This window comes from Cyprinodon tularosa, unplaced genomic scaffold (assembly GCF_016077235.1).
Source record: "Cyprinodon tularosa strain WSP-4 unplaced genomic scaffold, ASM1607723v1 ctg5, whole genome shotgun sequence".
Lineage (NCBI taxonomy): Eukaryota > Metazoa > Chordata > Actinopteri > Cyprinodontiformes > Cyprinodontidae > Cyprinodon > Cyprinodon tularosa.
This window is the reverse complement of record NW_024039229.1, coordinates 1,195,611-1,212,396: the sequence shown is the minus strand read 5'-3', so window position 1 is coordinate 1,212,396 and position 16,786 is coordinate 1,195,611. Positions and strand designations below refer to the sequence as shown.

General features: G+C 37.4%; 1 protein-coding gene across 1 annotated transcript; it reads right to left on the bottom strand.

Moving 5' to 3' along the window:
• Window positions 1–1,664: 1,664 nt before the first annotated feature.
• On the bottom strand, window positions 1,665–15,194 carry vamp1 (vesicle-associated membrane protein 1). Its single transcript, XM_038302776.1, has 5 exons — window positions 14,971–15,194; window positions 11,648–11,777; window positions 11,261–11,419; window positions 5,352–5,403; window positions 1,665–3,518 (listed from the first exon to the last, which is right to left on the bottom strand). Coding segments are annotated over exons 1-5 (360 nt in total). The 5' UTR covers window positions 14,973–15,194; the 3' UTR covers window positions 1,665–3,501.
• Window positions 15,195–16,786: the final 1,592 nt, after the last annotated feature.

Below are 16,786 nucleotides of genomic sequence, written 5' to 3'. Positions count from 1 at the left end.
ACACCATCTGTGAATGGATCAGCTTTGATGAAAAGATGCTTTTCATTCAGTTGCTCTGTGCCTGTTTATTGCTCTAACATCACAGAACAGGTGAATTATTCTTCCTATGTGAGGCGACTTGTCCAAACTGATGGACCGAATCGTTTGGGTGTCAGCTGTGAAACAATGCTGGCAGACATATTTTCTATATTAATTTGACATAATTAGAAAATGTGCCCTTTTACCTCTACCAAGGAAGATGCGTGACTTTTTACATGATAACTTAAGAAATTATGAAAGGATTTCAATTAAATGTTTACCAAAGGTGTGCGTCAAACCAAGGAACAATCTATTTAATTTTGGTGATGATTCACATCATAAACCAGATTAAGGATTTTTTAAAAGGATTCTTTAACATTGATTAAACCAGAGGGTGGCAGCACAACTGGACTTTTGCTCAGTTTTGCATGTCATTTGGAAATCAAGGTGCCAGAGTCTGGAGGAAGACAAAATGCAAGAAGTCCAGTATCAAGTACCCACAGTCAGTGATGGTCTGGGGTGCCATGTCAGCTGCTGGTGTTGGTCCACTGTGTTTTATCAAGGACAGGATCAATGCAGAGAGCTATCAGGACATTTTGGAGCACCGCATGCTCCCATTTGCTGAAAAGCTTTATGGAGATGAAGATTTCATTTTTCAGCAGGACCTGGAACCTGCTCACAGTGCCAAAACCACTGGTAAATGCTTTACTTACCATGATATCACTGGGCACAATTGGCCTGCCAACTCTCCTGACCTGAACCCCATAGAGAATCTGTGGGATATTGTGAAGAGAAAGTTGAGAGACGCAAGAGGTTTAAGGTTTAAGGTTGACTTTTATTGTATTAAGAACACTTTTCTTTTATTAGTCGGATGAAATATGCTAATTTTTTGTGAGATAGTAATTTTGGGTTTTCATGAGCTGTATGCCAAAATCATCCTTATTAAGACAATAAAAGACCTGAAATATTTCATTTAGTGTGCAATGAATCTAAAATACATGAATGTTCAAGTTTTATCATTAAATTATGGAAAATAATGAACTTTATCACAATATGCTAATATTTTGAGAAGGACCTGTATAACAGCTTAAAAAAAAAAAAACATCAGCTTCGATGTAGTTTGGTGAAATAAAACTTTAGTTTAATTAAATAGGTTTTTGTGATTTTTTTTGTGCCTGTTGTTGATTTAAAAAGTTTGTTAATTCCCACTCACTTTCGAACAAGTTCCTTTTTATACATCCATTGTTGTGCGTGAAGCTCATGTATAAATCAACAGCCTATATAGTCTCATATTGTAAAAGGAAATTGTAAAAACATTACCTTGATTATTAGTCTTAAGTTTATCAAATAGAAAATGAAGCTTAAGTGAAAAAAATCCAGCAAGGTTTAGTCTTTATAGAAACAAACTGAAAACAATTTCACAGAGGGAAACCTTAAAAATCTGAAATCGTCAAAATAAAAATAAAGTATTGAATATAAAGCACCTGTTTAAAGGGTGTCAGAAAGTGAGAAAAATAATGTAGTGTCTTTTTAGCATCTTTTAATATAAATATCTGACTTAAACTATTTGGGGGCAAAAAGGAAATGACCTAAACTTCGCACGATAAAATTCAAAACGGATTCAAAACAAACAAATGGAGAAAATTAAATGCAAATATGAGTTTATTTGATTTTCCTGTCAACCATAATGCAATGAATTCATTCATTTTAATGCATAAATTCAATCCCTCAAAAAAACAAGTTCTGGGAACAAATAAACATGTTGCACATTCAAAGCACAGAAACCACAAGCCGGCAGACAAAACATCAATTAAACACAGGATGGATCAAAACAGACAGAAAGAGGTTGGAACAGAAGTCAGGTTGGGTTTAAATCAGCAGCAGCAGAGAAACACTGACAGTAACACCTGAGGAGAGGGCGGAGTCAGGAGCGAAAGACAACTCTGGAACGGACGTTTTAAAGCAATAAATGTTAGCAATCAATGAGTTTCACTGTTAGTGTTCCACCAAAAGACAAAATGAAAGTACAACTCCAACCTCCAACTGACCACATAGGCTCTACAGTCTCGGAGATAAGACTTTAAAATATTTCTGTTAGTCTATAAATCAATGGCTTAGCTCCAAAATGCATTACAGACCTGCTGTCAGTGGATCAACCACCCAGACCTCTCAGGTCTTCTTATCTATTTTACCCAGAACCAGAATCGAGAAGCTACGTTTAGTTCTGATGCTTCACAAATCTGAAGTAAATTCCTCCAAAAAACTGTAAAAGCACTGAACCCATCAGTGGCTCAAAATCCAGATTACAAACATATACTTTTAGATTGGCCTTTGACTGAACAATCTACACATTATTAGTTAAGTTTCCAATCTAACTTTTATTTCCTTTTCTTTATCATTTGATCCGTTTTTAAATATTTTCATCAATCTTTTTATTTGTGCTGCCTCTATGCCACTGCATTGCTCTTTTCTTTTTTTCTTTTTCCATGTACAGCCCTTTGAATCGTCTTGCCCCTGATATGTGATATATAATTAAACTTGCCTTGCCCTACAGGGGTAAGGGGTCACAAATTCTCTCATTTAAGATCCTTTTTGACTCAACGCGAAACACATCACACCTTTTTTAAACTTAATTTTAATTCGCAAAGGTTCCTTGTTTATTCTGTCAAATTCATGCTTTTAGAAAATGGAAGAATTATCACCAATAAGCGGAACGTCAGCAGTTTCTCAGGGGTCGGCTACGATTTGGTTAAACATAACCACTAAAACCAGCTTCACAACTCCATAAGAAAATAAAGATTGACCTACAGTGTTTTCACAGCTTCATTTATGTATTATTGTTAGGATGTAATTGATAAGTTATATTGTGTGACTGTGACTTAATCCAAAAGCTGCAAATGCTCCTCCGCATTCGCCTTTCATGGGGTCAATAGTTCGAACATTATAGAAGTTAGGAAAGGAGCTCAGCTGCTGTGCTGAATCTAGACATCCTTTAGCCTTCTAGATGTTATAATGTGACCAAAACTATGATAGGAAGCTTCCCTACTGCACTATTCAGACAGCACTTATCATGGCGACTGCAGAAGCACTTTTGGCTTAAGAGTCCTTACTGATTTGCAGTATTCAGACAGATGCCGTCTCCTGTTGAATAAGGAAGTTGTGGTCATGTTTAACAAGTGGATTTCCAGTAAATCTGAGGTTTTCTTTAATTATCTGTACTCAATAAAACATTCAAACTGATCTGATTTTGTCCAACTCACCCAAATGGTTCATTTTAGGGAGGCCCATCAAAACCAAATGAACTAGTTTTTCTAAAAAGCTGTTCATTGCAGAGAGAAAAGGAGGCGCACATTAAAGGCCATGCATGGAGGTTTCTGAGGAAGAGGAGAACAAGGAGCACAGAGGAAAGTCTCGACTCGGTGCGGTGGCATTTGTGGGTGCAGACTTGTCCTGGGACTTGTAGTTCCAGTCCTGAAGAGCAGCTCAGTAGAAGAAATATACTGGATATAGTGAAGACAAAATAAAAGCAATGGTGAGATTTTATTCAACTTGCACTGAAAAACATTTATCAGGTTAAGTAATTTTCTCAGAAATGAAAGAATAAAATTACTACTAGTTAAAGAAAAGTAGTTCACATTGCAGTAGAATTGGCATAGTGCTGTAATAATGATGAAAAATGCTATGAGGACAAGTGGACTGTTTTTATAGTTCCTGCTAAAAATGTTGTTTTCTTTGAATCTTTAAAAATGTGTCAATGTGACCAAACTTTAGAGTATGCTCCTGAAATCTTAGGATACAAACAACACAAAATGGTGTTTGTAAAATAAAAAGAAAAGATTCATGATTCAATTTCTTTGTGTTTTGAGTTTTTGATATAAAAGCTCCAAATATTCTGGTGAACAGGACAACATTTGTGCCCAAATTTAAGGTCTTAGGTGAGCCTAAACACTTGGGTCAACTCTCTTGCAGCCTCTGATGTGTTTTCTAAGAGGTATTTTATGTACTTTCCTCCATCTGTGTTTAGTCTGTCCTATTTAGATTGATTTGATTTGCAGCGTCAAAAGGTTCTTGTATCACTGCAATTCTTTCAGAATTGTGGTTTTGCTGATCAGTGTTCTGAGGTTAGGTAGACTTTCCCTTAATTAGCTGTGACTCTCCATGTTTTACCATAAAATCAATGCAACTTAACCTTGACTTTAGAACTACAAACCCGTGACTCGACTTGAACTTGATCACATTTACTTTAAATTACTTAAAACTCTTATTAAAACCCTTTAGGGCCTACTGTTGCAAATATGCAACACACCATTTGCAGTGCACAAACAGCCAAGTATTACACCAGTATTACACATTCAGTGTGAAGCTAGGAACCTTTGACAAGCTGTTTCTGGTATGACTGGTCCTTGACAATGAATGTTATAATTTATTATAGCTGTTGTCAAAAATGCATCACACCTAAAATTCAATTTATTTTTGAGCAACAGTCAAAGTAACATTCTAACTTTGGAAACTACTTCATGGAAGGAAACACACAACTATTATATTATATATATGAATGTGAATTCAGGCGTCAAAGGGGTTAAATTCAAAACTGTTATACATTATGTTCATCATGATTTGTTAATGACTTTAAATTTAAACCATAGGACTTGATAGTCTTGACTTGTAAATCGACTCGTGGAGTCTTGACATGGTCCCACTCCTGAGGTTAGATGAATAGCCAGGTCTTTGTCTCTAACGAACTGTGATAGTAAACTTCAGCCAGTTTGATTTTAGTTGCTAATCATGGAAACCAACCATAGAGCCGGTTGGTGGATTTAATTTAGATGTGTCAAAGTAGTGGGGATTACAACTAAACAAAATATTTGGTTAAAATCTCTGTAGCTAATGATAATTTGTATTCCTTATCATACTTATGCACCATTCTGATGTGGTATTTCAAACAAAATCATAATCAAATATACTTAAGAGTTAAAACTGCGAAATGTTGAATTTTAAAAACTGGTTATCTTTAAATCCTTTAAAAGACCATACATACATAACAGTATATCAGTTGGTTATGTCTCACCTAATGGCATTTTAATCTTGCTGTGCTATTAAAAAAGAAAACCAATTATTTCCCACAAATGTAAGTTTTGCTGTTTATATTCTTTCATAAAAAAATCTCATTTTGTCAACTGTATAATTGTTTTGTAATTTTTTGTTTACATTTTACTGTATCTGTCCTGTTTAGGACAGACAACTGCATACATCTTTTATACAAACAGAACAGAGTACGTTTACGGGCAATTTAATAGATTTTAAGTAGTTTAATGTCACAGTTTTATACTTACAGAAGACGACTCCAACACATATAACCCCTATTACTGCCATCATGATCATCATCTGGAAGGCAATAAAACGATGAAATGAGCAATGCAGCATCAAATAGGAGATAAATAATCAGATTCCAAAAGTATAACTAAACAACATATTCTCATTATCAGTTCGTATGGAATCGTACGAAAAGTTATGCACAGTATTTCGTACGTTTTGGACGTTTTTCCTCGAAAATACAGATCAGTGCGTATGCGCAGCCAGACAGACGAAAAAAGCAGATCCGCGGACGGACATAAAACTGGGAAAAACAGTGCAATAATTACTTCTTCATGTCTCTAACTACGTTGCTTGCTGTTTTGTATCTTAGGGTTAGGGTCAGGGTAAGGGTTAATTGTATGTTAAATTCTATGTTATTTAATGGTGCGTAAGATGCGCATGCCTAAGGATATCTTGTCTCGAGGCAAGATGTAAAAAATACGACGAAATGCGACGAAAAAAACGTCTAAAACGTACAAAATTACGGTGCATAACTTTTCATACGATTCCATACGAACTAATAATGAGAATACACTGAACTAAATTACCACAAGAAGAAAGGAAGCGGCTCTACCTTTCTCATACCTCCTCCAAAAATACTTAGGTTATCCTGGGCTATTTTCTATATTTATGCTGCTATAAGTTTAAGCTGCTGGAGTACATCGGGACAACTTTTCATCATTCTGTGTCATTCTCTATCTATCCTCTCATTCTGCAGTATTTGTAAAGTTCCACAAATAACTTTATATTCTCACTGTTTTTTCCTGTCATAGTTGTTTCACTTGTTCCTGTTTAGCTGTGACTCCATCCTGGAATGAAATATCAGGTGTACTGCTGCAATCAACATCTCTGTTTATAGATGTTGGAGTTTGAAATATTTTACATTGTAGTCTGTTGTGTATGTGCTCTCTTTCATCCTTTGACATCATTTCATCAATTTCCTTTTCTTCCTGTTAGAAGGGAGTTTTTCCTCTCCACTGTCACTGCATTCATGCTCAGTGAGAGGAATTGCTTAAGAGTCAACAACAAAATGCAAATGAAAATTATGAAAATTGTGAAAATTGGACCATGGCTTGCAGGTAAATTACTTGATACATTAAACTGGTTTTTCTCAATAGAAACTTTTAACCCATTGGACTGCATTGTCTCTGTAAAGTGTCTTGAGATAACAAGTGTTTGATCCACTCTACTCTGTGGCAACAACAGCCAATGAATCTAACTGTTGGAAAGGCTGTTTATTTCTCATAAAATTTGTAAGAATAATGTATTTTTTTTTTCCTATGAACAACCTGTTAACTGCTCTCTGCCAAGTACATCCATCCATCCATCCATCCATCCATCCATCCATCCATCCATCCATCCATCCATCCATCCATCCATCCATCCATCCATCCATCCATCCATCCATCCATCCATCCATCCATCATAGGTCTGTGATTTTCTGCTAAGATGTATAGAAGTGACCAAACACACATTTCCTGACTGCTTTAGAGGTTTTCTAAATATAAATGATCACTCTTGCTCAATCTTCATAACAAAAAGAGGGACAGATTGTCAGGAAATCCCATACACCCTGAGAGGGGAGGGGGTGAGAGAGAATAATAAAAACATTGGGACAGATAGAGACAGGTGTCTATGTGTTAATAATGCGGCAGGGTTGGTGCAAGGGCCTGTAAATAAAACAGCTTTGCAATAACCAATGTTCCTGATGCTAAAATGGTGAAATCCACTGTTTACTGCAGCTCTATAAAAAAAAACCTCATACTGTCATAATCTTCTATTCTACATTTATTGTGACAAAGATAACATCAGTTCTCATGAGCAAAAACTCCATCTAAACGTTGGAGGGGAGGAGTTACATCACAGATCACAGCTGGCTCGCTAATCCCTGTGGACGTCACTGTAATCCAGATTGAGATTTTCCTTCCTCTTTTTCTGACTTCACTGTCACTCAAACACTCTCCACCCTACCCTGAAATATAATTTTTCGATAGCAGAAGGATCGCGTTTCATTCTACATGAACTAAAACTGACTGATGGAGAAAGGTTTAACTGTAAAATAAAATAGTGGTCAAGTGTCCAAATGATAATATCTATTTATCCAATAAATTACCTACAACAGAATAAAACTATAGTTCTCTGCAGCCAATAAAACACATCTTAAACAGAGAGAGTGAGTACATCTTTTAAAATCACTAATGTATAATATTGAATGGTTCTAATTAAAAACCCCTTTGAAATATTTAGGTAAATAAATAAACTGAATAATTATTACCCAGTATTGTCAGCACCAACATTTCAAATATTCATCAAACAATTTTAGCTAATTGGACTTATTGTAAATATCTAAATATAAATTTCATAAACTGTTATTTTGTATTTTGTTTAAAGTTCACTAAAGTTGTTGGTCTGTATGATCAATCTAATCACCTTTAATTTATTCAATCAATAGGAAATCTTACTTTAATTGGTAATTTCTGTATTTGTAATAAGCTAAAAAATGCAGTTATTTGTAAGAAGTATTTGGTAACTTATTTTAATTACCGCTTTTCTAAATATAAGTAGCTCATTCTGCAGCAATAGCCTACTTTTTGCTATTTATTTCTTGCTCTGTAACAGCACTGTACCTGCCTTCTGTTTAGCATCACCTGTGCTCTTCCTCCCCAGTCTTCATCATCAGTTCTGTTGCAACAACTTCTCACTGGTTTTCCATCAACATCACAGGTTTTGCCTTTTTGCGGCGCTAAAATAACTCCTCATAGAGCTTTTTTTATGATCCGCTTGTTTAAGCAGCACATTGTGCTCTGCTTGGGATTACATATTGACGTATTACACTCTTACCAGGTGGAAGAAAAAGTAGTTTCTATCAAAGACGTGTATTTTCATGTTAACATGCATTAAATGACTGCATCATCAAAAGTATAGATATTTGACTTTGTGAATTGACTTTAGAGCCTGTTGTTCTTGTATGTGAGGTGTCCATGTTTTAGTATCAGTATGTGTATGTGTTGTTTAGAAGTGAGAAATTACAAGTGAGAGATGAAATGCAGGTGTAACGCTGTCCATGCATGACAGTTGAGAGCCCTGCCGCTACCATTAGCCGAACTTGCTATCACCACTCCCGCTTCTATTCCACCAAAAGTGGCCATTCAACCAATCAGGGACTCTGCTTTAACAATGGGTAACTGTTGCTGCTAACTTTTTACTAATTGTGTACGAGACTAGAAAACAATGGTAAAGGAAAGGTGGGTAACTGGGGGTTGCTCAGTGTCGCAGTGGTTGGCACTGCTGCCTTGCAGCAAGAAGGTTCTGGGTTCGATTCCAGGGTTAATTTGCTTCACTAGATTCTCCTTAGTTGTGAGTGTGTGCGTGAATGGTTGTTTGTTGTGTTTGTCTCTGTGTTTCCCTGTGATGGACAGGCGACCTGTCCAGGGTGTACCCTGCGTCTTGCCTGTAGACAGCTGGAGATAGGCACCAGCACCTCGCAACCCCAACTGGGACAAGCGTGTCAGAAAATGGATGGATGGAGGGTGGGTAACTGCTAGGGGGATATATATCAGACCCATCATGGCGATTTGATTCAGTATCAATATCCTGACCCAACGATTCGATTATTTACGATACTCAAGAATACACCACAATATGGTTGATTTCTTTTTTTTTTACCTTACAGGCTGTTCTGGAAAATTTCGAATGTTTAAAATTTGAAAAATAAATCAATGAAAGCTGTAATATCGTTATGGATTTAATTTGAGAAACAGCAACAAAAAACATAAGTAGCAAAGTTTTACTCCACCCACTTCACTGAATAATGATAATGCCTCTGTGTTATAGATTCTAAAAGGTCTTGCATCAAAAAATACTGCAAGTGGAAAGAGGGTAGTGGCTAAAGGAAGCGAGGTAGGAGGGCAAAATAGGTTTAGTGCCACCGCAGCACGGGAGTCAGAATTACGTCAAGGAGCAAATAGATAAAAATAGAGCAGAGGAAAAAAAAAACATGAATCAATACTCTTGCAGACGTGTCGATGCATCGGATCATCGGCTGTTGGGTCGATGCATCGATACAAAAAGATTATTATTTACACCCCTGGTAACTGCTAATGTTGCTAATGCTACATCTACATGAACCTGCAAACAAATTCTTTTGCGTACCCTCAGGAGAGAAAAATGGTATGAAAGGGGTCCAATTGACTTCTATTTAAATTTTGTTCTTGGAAAATTGATTAAACATTACTTTAAAGGCAATTCTGGAAAGATGGTAAAATACCAGATTATGACACCTTTAACCAAAGATGGTCAATCAGTCCTCGTTACAGTTGTTTAAAATCGTAGACTTTTTCTACATACACTATATTGCCAAAAGTATTTGCTCACCTGCCTTGACTCACATATGAGCTTAAGTGACATCCCGTTCCTAATCCATAGGGTTCAATATGACGTCGGTCCACCCTTTGCAGCTAGAACAGCTTCAACTCTTCTGGGAAGGCTGTCCACAAGGTTTAGGAGTGTGTTTATGGGAATTTTTGACCATTCTTCCAGAAGCGCATTTGTGAGGTCGCACACTGATGTTGGACGAGAAGGCCTGGCTCTCAGTCTCCGCTCTAATTCATCCCAAAGGTGTTCTATCGGGTTGAGGTCAGGACTCTGTGCAGGCCAGTCAAGTTCATCCACACCAGACTCTGTCATCCATGTCTTTATGGACCTTGCTTTGTGCACTGGTGCACAGTCATGTTGGAAGAGGAAGGGGCCAGCTCCAAACTGTTCCCACAAAGTTGGGAGCATGGAATTGTCCAAAATGTCTTGGTATGCTGAAGCATTCAGAGTTCCTTTCACTGGAACTAAGGGGCCAAGCCCAGCTCCTGAAAAACAACCTCACACCATAATCCCCCCTCCACCAAACTTTACACTTGGCACAATGCAGTCAGACAAGTACCGTTCTCCTGGCAACCGCCAAACCCAGACCCGTCCATCAGATTGCCAGATGGAGAAGCGCGATTCGTCACTCCAGAGAACGCGTCTCCACTGCTCTAGAGTCCAGTGGCGGCGTGCTTTACACCACCGCATCCGACGCTTTGCATTGCACTTGGTGATGTATGGCTTGGATGCAGCTGCTCGACCATGGAAACCCATTCCATGAAGCTCTCTGCGCACTGTTCTTGAGCTAATCTGAAGGCCACATGAAGTTTGGAGGTCTGTAGTGATTGACTCTGCAGAAAGTTGGCGACCTCTTCGCACTATGCGCGTCAGCATCCGCTGACCCCGCACCGTCAGTTTACGTGGCCTACCACTTCGTGGCTGAGTTGCTGTCGTTCCCAAACACTTCCATTTTCTTATAATACAGCTGACAGTTGACTGTGGAATATTTAGGAGCGAGGAAATTTCACGACTGGATTTGTTGCACAGGTGGCATCCTATCACAGTTCCACGCTGGAATTCACTGAGCTCCTGAGAGCGACCCATTCTTTCACAAATGTTTGTAAAAACAGTCTGCATGCCTAGGTGCTTGAATTTATACACCTGTGGCCATGGAAGTGATTGGAACACCTGATTCCAATAATTTGGATGGGTGAGCAAATACTTTTGGCAATATAGTGTACGTATACTTCAATTCCATTCAATTCAGTTTATTTGTATAGCGCCAATTCACAACGTGTCATCTCAAGGCACTTTACAGAGACAATCCCTCACACCAAGCATGCTTGTAGCGACAGTGGAGAGGAAAAACTCCCTTATAAAAGAAGGAAACCTCAAGATTTACTTAGAGTTTTAGATAATTAATTCTAATTTGATATTTCTTGTTCTGTGGGACCTAAATGAACCCCGAATCCTAATAACTCTGGTTCGGGACGCTGCTATGGATTAGAGGAGCTCTTTGAATTCTTCTCACCTTGCAGTTTTTCCACCAGTACTTGTTCTTGAGTTTGGCGGCGCTGCTCTCAAACTGAGAGGCTCCAGCCTGCAGGGCGTCGGCCCGATCGTCTAGTTCTGACAGCTTCTGGTCCCTCTCTAAGACTTTGTCCACATTCACACGCATTATATCCACCACCTGAGGGATGAAAACACCAATTAGTTAAAACCGAGCATATTTCCACAGAAAAAAACAAGTAAATACAACACGCACTTCGATTTTTTTTAATCCTCTGAATTCCAGTTTTGCCATTAATATGGATTTAATCAGTGTTTTTAAAATAGACTATCTGGGTTGTTGTTATAAGCAAAAAGAGAACACTGACATATTCATCAAAAGTGTTTTGGCTCACACTCGTTTCCTCACCTCATCCACCTGCGCCTGAGTCTGCTGAAGTCGCCTGTTGCTCGTTAGGTTGGGGGCAGGAGCTGGAGGGCCTCCCTCTCCTTCTGGGCCCCCAGGGGCTCCCGGAGTACCTGCTGCATCTGGAGTTGACCTGCCGTGAAAAAGTGATCAGAGAAGCGTTTTCTTAAATAAGCCATTTAAGGAATATGGATCCTGAAAAGTTTTTTTTTCGATGATCTCTTCGAACAAACAAGTGCCCTTTGAACAGACGTATGTCTGTACATCATAACGGCAGTCAGCAGTTATATTCAAACACAGCTCAACTAATAAAGCATGTATGAAGTGGAGTGGATAGCGTTCAATGAGTTAACAATGTAACTATGTAGTAATAATGTCATAAGTTTGACTGTTTCATCAAGCAGATAAATCATAATCTTAGTTTGGTGTTGATTAAATGAGTCAAATAAAAGGTATAACGGTGTGAGGAAACATTATAGAACCCCAACCCTGTTTTTCCTCAACTGAAAGTGATATTAATTGCATATTAAAATAATTTATAACAAGAAACAAATCTACTTCAATTGGTTTTTGAAAACAAGATTCACTGAACTGGGCGAAATGTTTTGGAGTCTCTTTTATTAATCATCCAACCATAATCTTGTTTATTCTATATGTTGGGATCCAGAGGCTTGCCCTCCAGAGGGCGCCGAGGATCCCCTCCTGTTGTATGTTTTTCTGTTGGAATTTGGGTTACTGTTGGGATCTGGAGATCTGCCACCTGTCTCCAGCAGAGAGCGCTGTGGGTCTCCTGGGCTGGAGCCTCCAGCACACCTGAGAATCATCAGCCCATCAGGGGACCTCCTACATAAGCAGCAGCCAGACCTGTCTTCTTTGCCGGAGTGTTGACCAGTTTTGGTTAGCAGAACATGATCCTCAGCCTGCACATAGAATCTCTGTCTGCTCTGGAGAGTAACCTGATTCTAACCAGCCTCTGTCTTCTCTGCTCACAGGAAAGCCCGACTGAAGTCTGTAGCTCTGGAGGAGCTTTGCTTGGAAACCTGCCTGCCTGCCCTAGGAAGCCAAACCTGAAGACAATCAGTCTGGATTCTCCAACCAGCTCTCATGGGAGAGCTAGGAAATCAACTCAAGGTCTGAACCTCATTAGCCTGAAGCTAGACGCTGCTGCTGCTGAGCTCTCTGCTGTATCCACAGTCTCTGGACCCAACCGGTTCCCTCTCTCCATCGATCAGTCTGAACCTCATCAAGGTACTAATCAGAATCAAACACCTGACAAGTCATCACCGTAGCCTGGCTAACCAAACTATCCATTTCTGCAGATACTCAGTGATTCCAGTCCCGGACCAGTACCAGAACCTGCTCATAATTATTCTTGTGTGCTTCTCATTTAATAAACTGTTAAACTTTTACTCCGTTTCCTGTGGTGTTCTGCATGTGGGTTTAAACTCTAGAGACCCATCATGACACTATAGCTCTGCAAACCATGTAAATTGATTGTTTATTAAAATGATATGCTGATTATTTTAACGTCCAATATTATATTAAAAAAATGCAGTAAGATACAGTCACTTTGAAAATGGAAAACAAGACTTCACACTCTCCCTCCACTCGAGCCTAATTGGACACGTCCATCTGCACATAACAAAAAATATTTTCAATTCTTCTGGTCTCTAAACTAAGGACCTCAATTTAATTAATTTTCATCCATTTGTGACCCACTAGTGTGGGTAGTGATGGTGGGACTGGGAGTCGGGTGTATGCACAAAGGGGGCCGATGCCTCTCCAGCAGGTAGTGGGTAACAAGTGGTGCATACATTACACTGGGGCACGCCCTGGACCGGGGCACGCCCTGGACTGGGGCACGCCCTAGACTGGGGCACGCCCTGGACTGGGGCACGCCGAGTTACAAAATCATCACATGATCCCAAACAGACACATATGAAAAAACAATTGGGCACACTCATAATAAAACATTTCAAAGGGACCAATTAAACTAACTGGCATGCTTTTTGGAGCATTGATAGCATCTGGAAATATCTGATGCATCACAGAGAGAAACAGCCAAACTGATATTAAAGGATTCAAATGTAGGAGCCTCTAGTCAATTCATTTTCAATCATTGGTAGTTTTAGCTAGTTCATTATGAGCCATGTTTATTCGATTACCATACAAACAATTTATCATTCATCAACTTATCTGATTGGAGAAAATCCCTTTTTGTTTCCTATAGTTTGATCAAATAAATCATAGATTTGGGGAAAAAAGGAATCAGCTTCTTTTATGCATAAATTCCTCACCTGCAACATGTTATTCATAGACATTAGATCTATGAATTGATTGATTACTATGAGGACATTTTTTTTCCCAAAAGTCCAAAAAAGTATTATTAACATGTTTTTATTTTGATGGATTGTTTAAAACAAGAAAAATATGTATGATTAATTAAATAAATCTGATTCTTTGTAAGTAAAGTGTTAAATTAAGGACTTTCTTAAAAATGATTTAGAATTAATATAGTAATAAATCAACAATTTATCAGAAGCAAAAATTATTCATCAAAAATCGAGTTCTATAAAAACGTGGTTGATTCATTTGGGTTTTTTGTTGACATAATCAATAGAAGCAAAGTAGATTCATATTCAGGATAAATTATGTTAGTGGGAAGGTTTTTAAACTTTCGGAGAGAAAGAACAGAGCAGAATGCCACTGAGCAGCAGTTGCTGCCATGCACTAACAGTCAGGCTTGTTTTTCAAAGGCAAAATGGAGAAAGATTAATGCAGCAGCAGCAGCAGCCTCTCTGATGGAGATCTACATGCAGGAATTAAAACTGTCATCCCCTCCCCCAAAGGAGTCTGACATTCAGCTTAACAATAGATTTTTTTGTTTTATTCTTTTATTATTTTACAGAAAAGTTATTATTTCTAGATCTGATGTTTTGCTTCTTTTGAAGTTGTATCTAAGCCCTTAATTGTTTTATTTAAAGGCAGCAGAGTTTTGCAGCATTCTGGAGCTTTTCCTGATCACAGCTGATGAATAGTTTTTTTAGGTGAGTCAGCCGGTGAGTCACAGTCCGACTCCTGCAGGGACAAAGTGCTGCAGCCCAGAAATTTCCAGATGCCTGGAAATTAGTTTAGAAAAAAAGGAAATCACCAAAACTAAGTTAATTAAGAGAAAATTTAGATTTTTAACCCCCAGTTTATACATTGGCTGGATTTACTAAAGCAATATAAACTAAATCAATTCTTTCTTTTAATAGAAGTTGGATAGACATAAATATTACAGGTTTAAATTTAAACATAAAAGAATAAAACATCAGCAAACTCACATTTCAGTGGCAGGACGATGAGGATTATCTGAGAGGCAGAGGGTGAGGAAGGGTGAGGATGAGGAGAGCTCAGAGAGGATGAGCCCACTTCTGTCTAATTTTAAAAAAGGTGGATCAGTTCCGTTATTTTTCCGCGCTGATGTCTTATTTCACCTTTTCTTTTGATCCAGAAGGAAGAAGAGCGCAAATAAAAGAAACTAAAATCAGGATGTCACCCAGAAGCCCCGCCCCTAAAAGCGCGTGCACACAAATAGACGCACACAGTGTCCCCGTTAGAATACAGGAACAGTTTATGTTCAATATATTCCTGCTATTCAGTTTCTATGAAGTTAATATTTCATTCATTGATTGATTTCAGTGAAAAAGTAAAAAAATATTTGGTTAAAAATTCATTATTGTAGGGAAAAACAAACAAACAAACAAACAAACAAAAAACGCTCAATTCTGGAGCCTGTATTTACTCTTCTAACCACTAGAGGTCGCATGAAAACATTATTGACAATTGCAGCCTAATATTAAAATACTCATTTTTTAAAAGAGGTTTTTAAAGCATAAAACAAAAGTGTGATTATAGTTATATCACTAAAATAAAGTTGAAATGTTTCTCAGGTTAAACCGAACCTGATATGATCCATAATGTTTAAGTGTAATGAATAAATACTAAGGCTGACACTGATTTTTTTTTATTTTAAATAGTAAGTAAGTCTTCAATGACTGGCTAAATGACAGGCTTTAGCTGTCTGTTGTATTTTTTTTTATGAAATGAAAATAAAAAGTTTATATTTAGAATAAAAAATATACTAATTCTCAGCATCGACCTCTGCTGCTTATCAAGTATTATTTTTTTAAAAGTTATACTTTCTTTTTAGTCAGAAACAAGAGAGCTATGTCGGTTCAGAAGCTCAATTTTTTAACAAGATTTCAATTGTTTGGTGTTGGAAGTTAGGAAAGACAAGAAAGCCTTTTTTCAGGATACATTTTTTATAAAAAAAAAAAGATAAACAATCCCAGTTATCAAATCAGGAACCCAAATTAGAATACAATCATAGGTCATGATAATTAAGCTGAAATGCAACTCATTCAAATGGAATTTAAGTAGAAAAAGGTTTTTCTTTATATTATGAAGCAATAAAAATAACACAATGTAATTTCATAAAATATCTGAAGAGAAATGACATTTCAATAAACCAGTAAACTTGCTGTGTTTATATATTTAGCTTTAGTTGGATTTGACCGACCAGTGAGGAGCAGACAGACATAAAACATCAAGATACACCTGCAAGCCCCAATTAGAGAAAAGTTTTTGCTTGGAGTTGTTTGTGTCCTCATTAATGTTTTTGATATAAATTTGTTTTTCATTTTGGTGATCAGGTTATAATAAAATCATTTATGTCATCAAAGTCTTTACATCACTATAAAAAGCTTAGAAAAAAAAGTCAGATTTTGAGCTTCTCATTTCAATTTTTTAACTCTTACAAACAGGTGAAGCAGGTATTTGCTGCCTTATCAAGAAAATTTGATTCATTCTTGGCAGTCTGCTCTTTCAGGGAAGGAGGAAGGTATCAGACAATCACAGCCAGAAATGCTTAAAATCAGAAGTAGTCAACATCATATTTTCAAAGAGAAAAAGGTGGAATCTTTTATTCCCTAAACCACATTCCTAGCACTGATAGAAACAAAAAAAAAATGGTACTTTAGACAAAATAACACTATAGAGAGCAAAAACTAAAGTAATTTAATCATATAAATGAATTAAATTATAATTGCATTCACAGTTTAACATAAAAAATGATAATTTTAATTCCCACTCAGTATG

Bases quoted from the DNA above. Each gene is read 5' to 3' on its own strand.
- vamp1 (XM_038302776.1), bottom strand. The intron at 11,420-11,647 runs GTGAGGAAACGA...TTCATCCCTCAG, and splicing joins CTCAGGCGCAGGTGGATGAG to GTGGTGGATATAATGCGTGT. The intron at 5,404-11,260 runs GTGAGAAGAATT...ATTGCCTTCCAG, and splicing joins ACTGGTGGAAAAACTGCAAG to ATGATGATCATGATGGCAGT.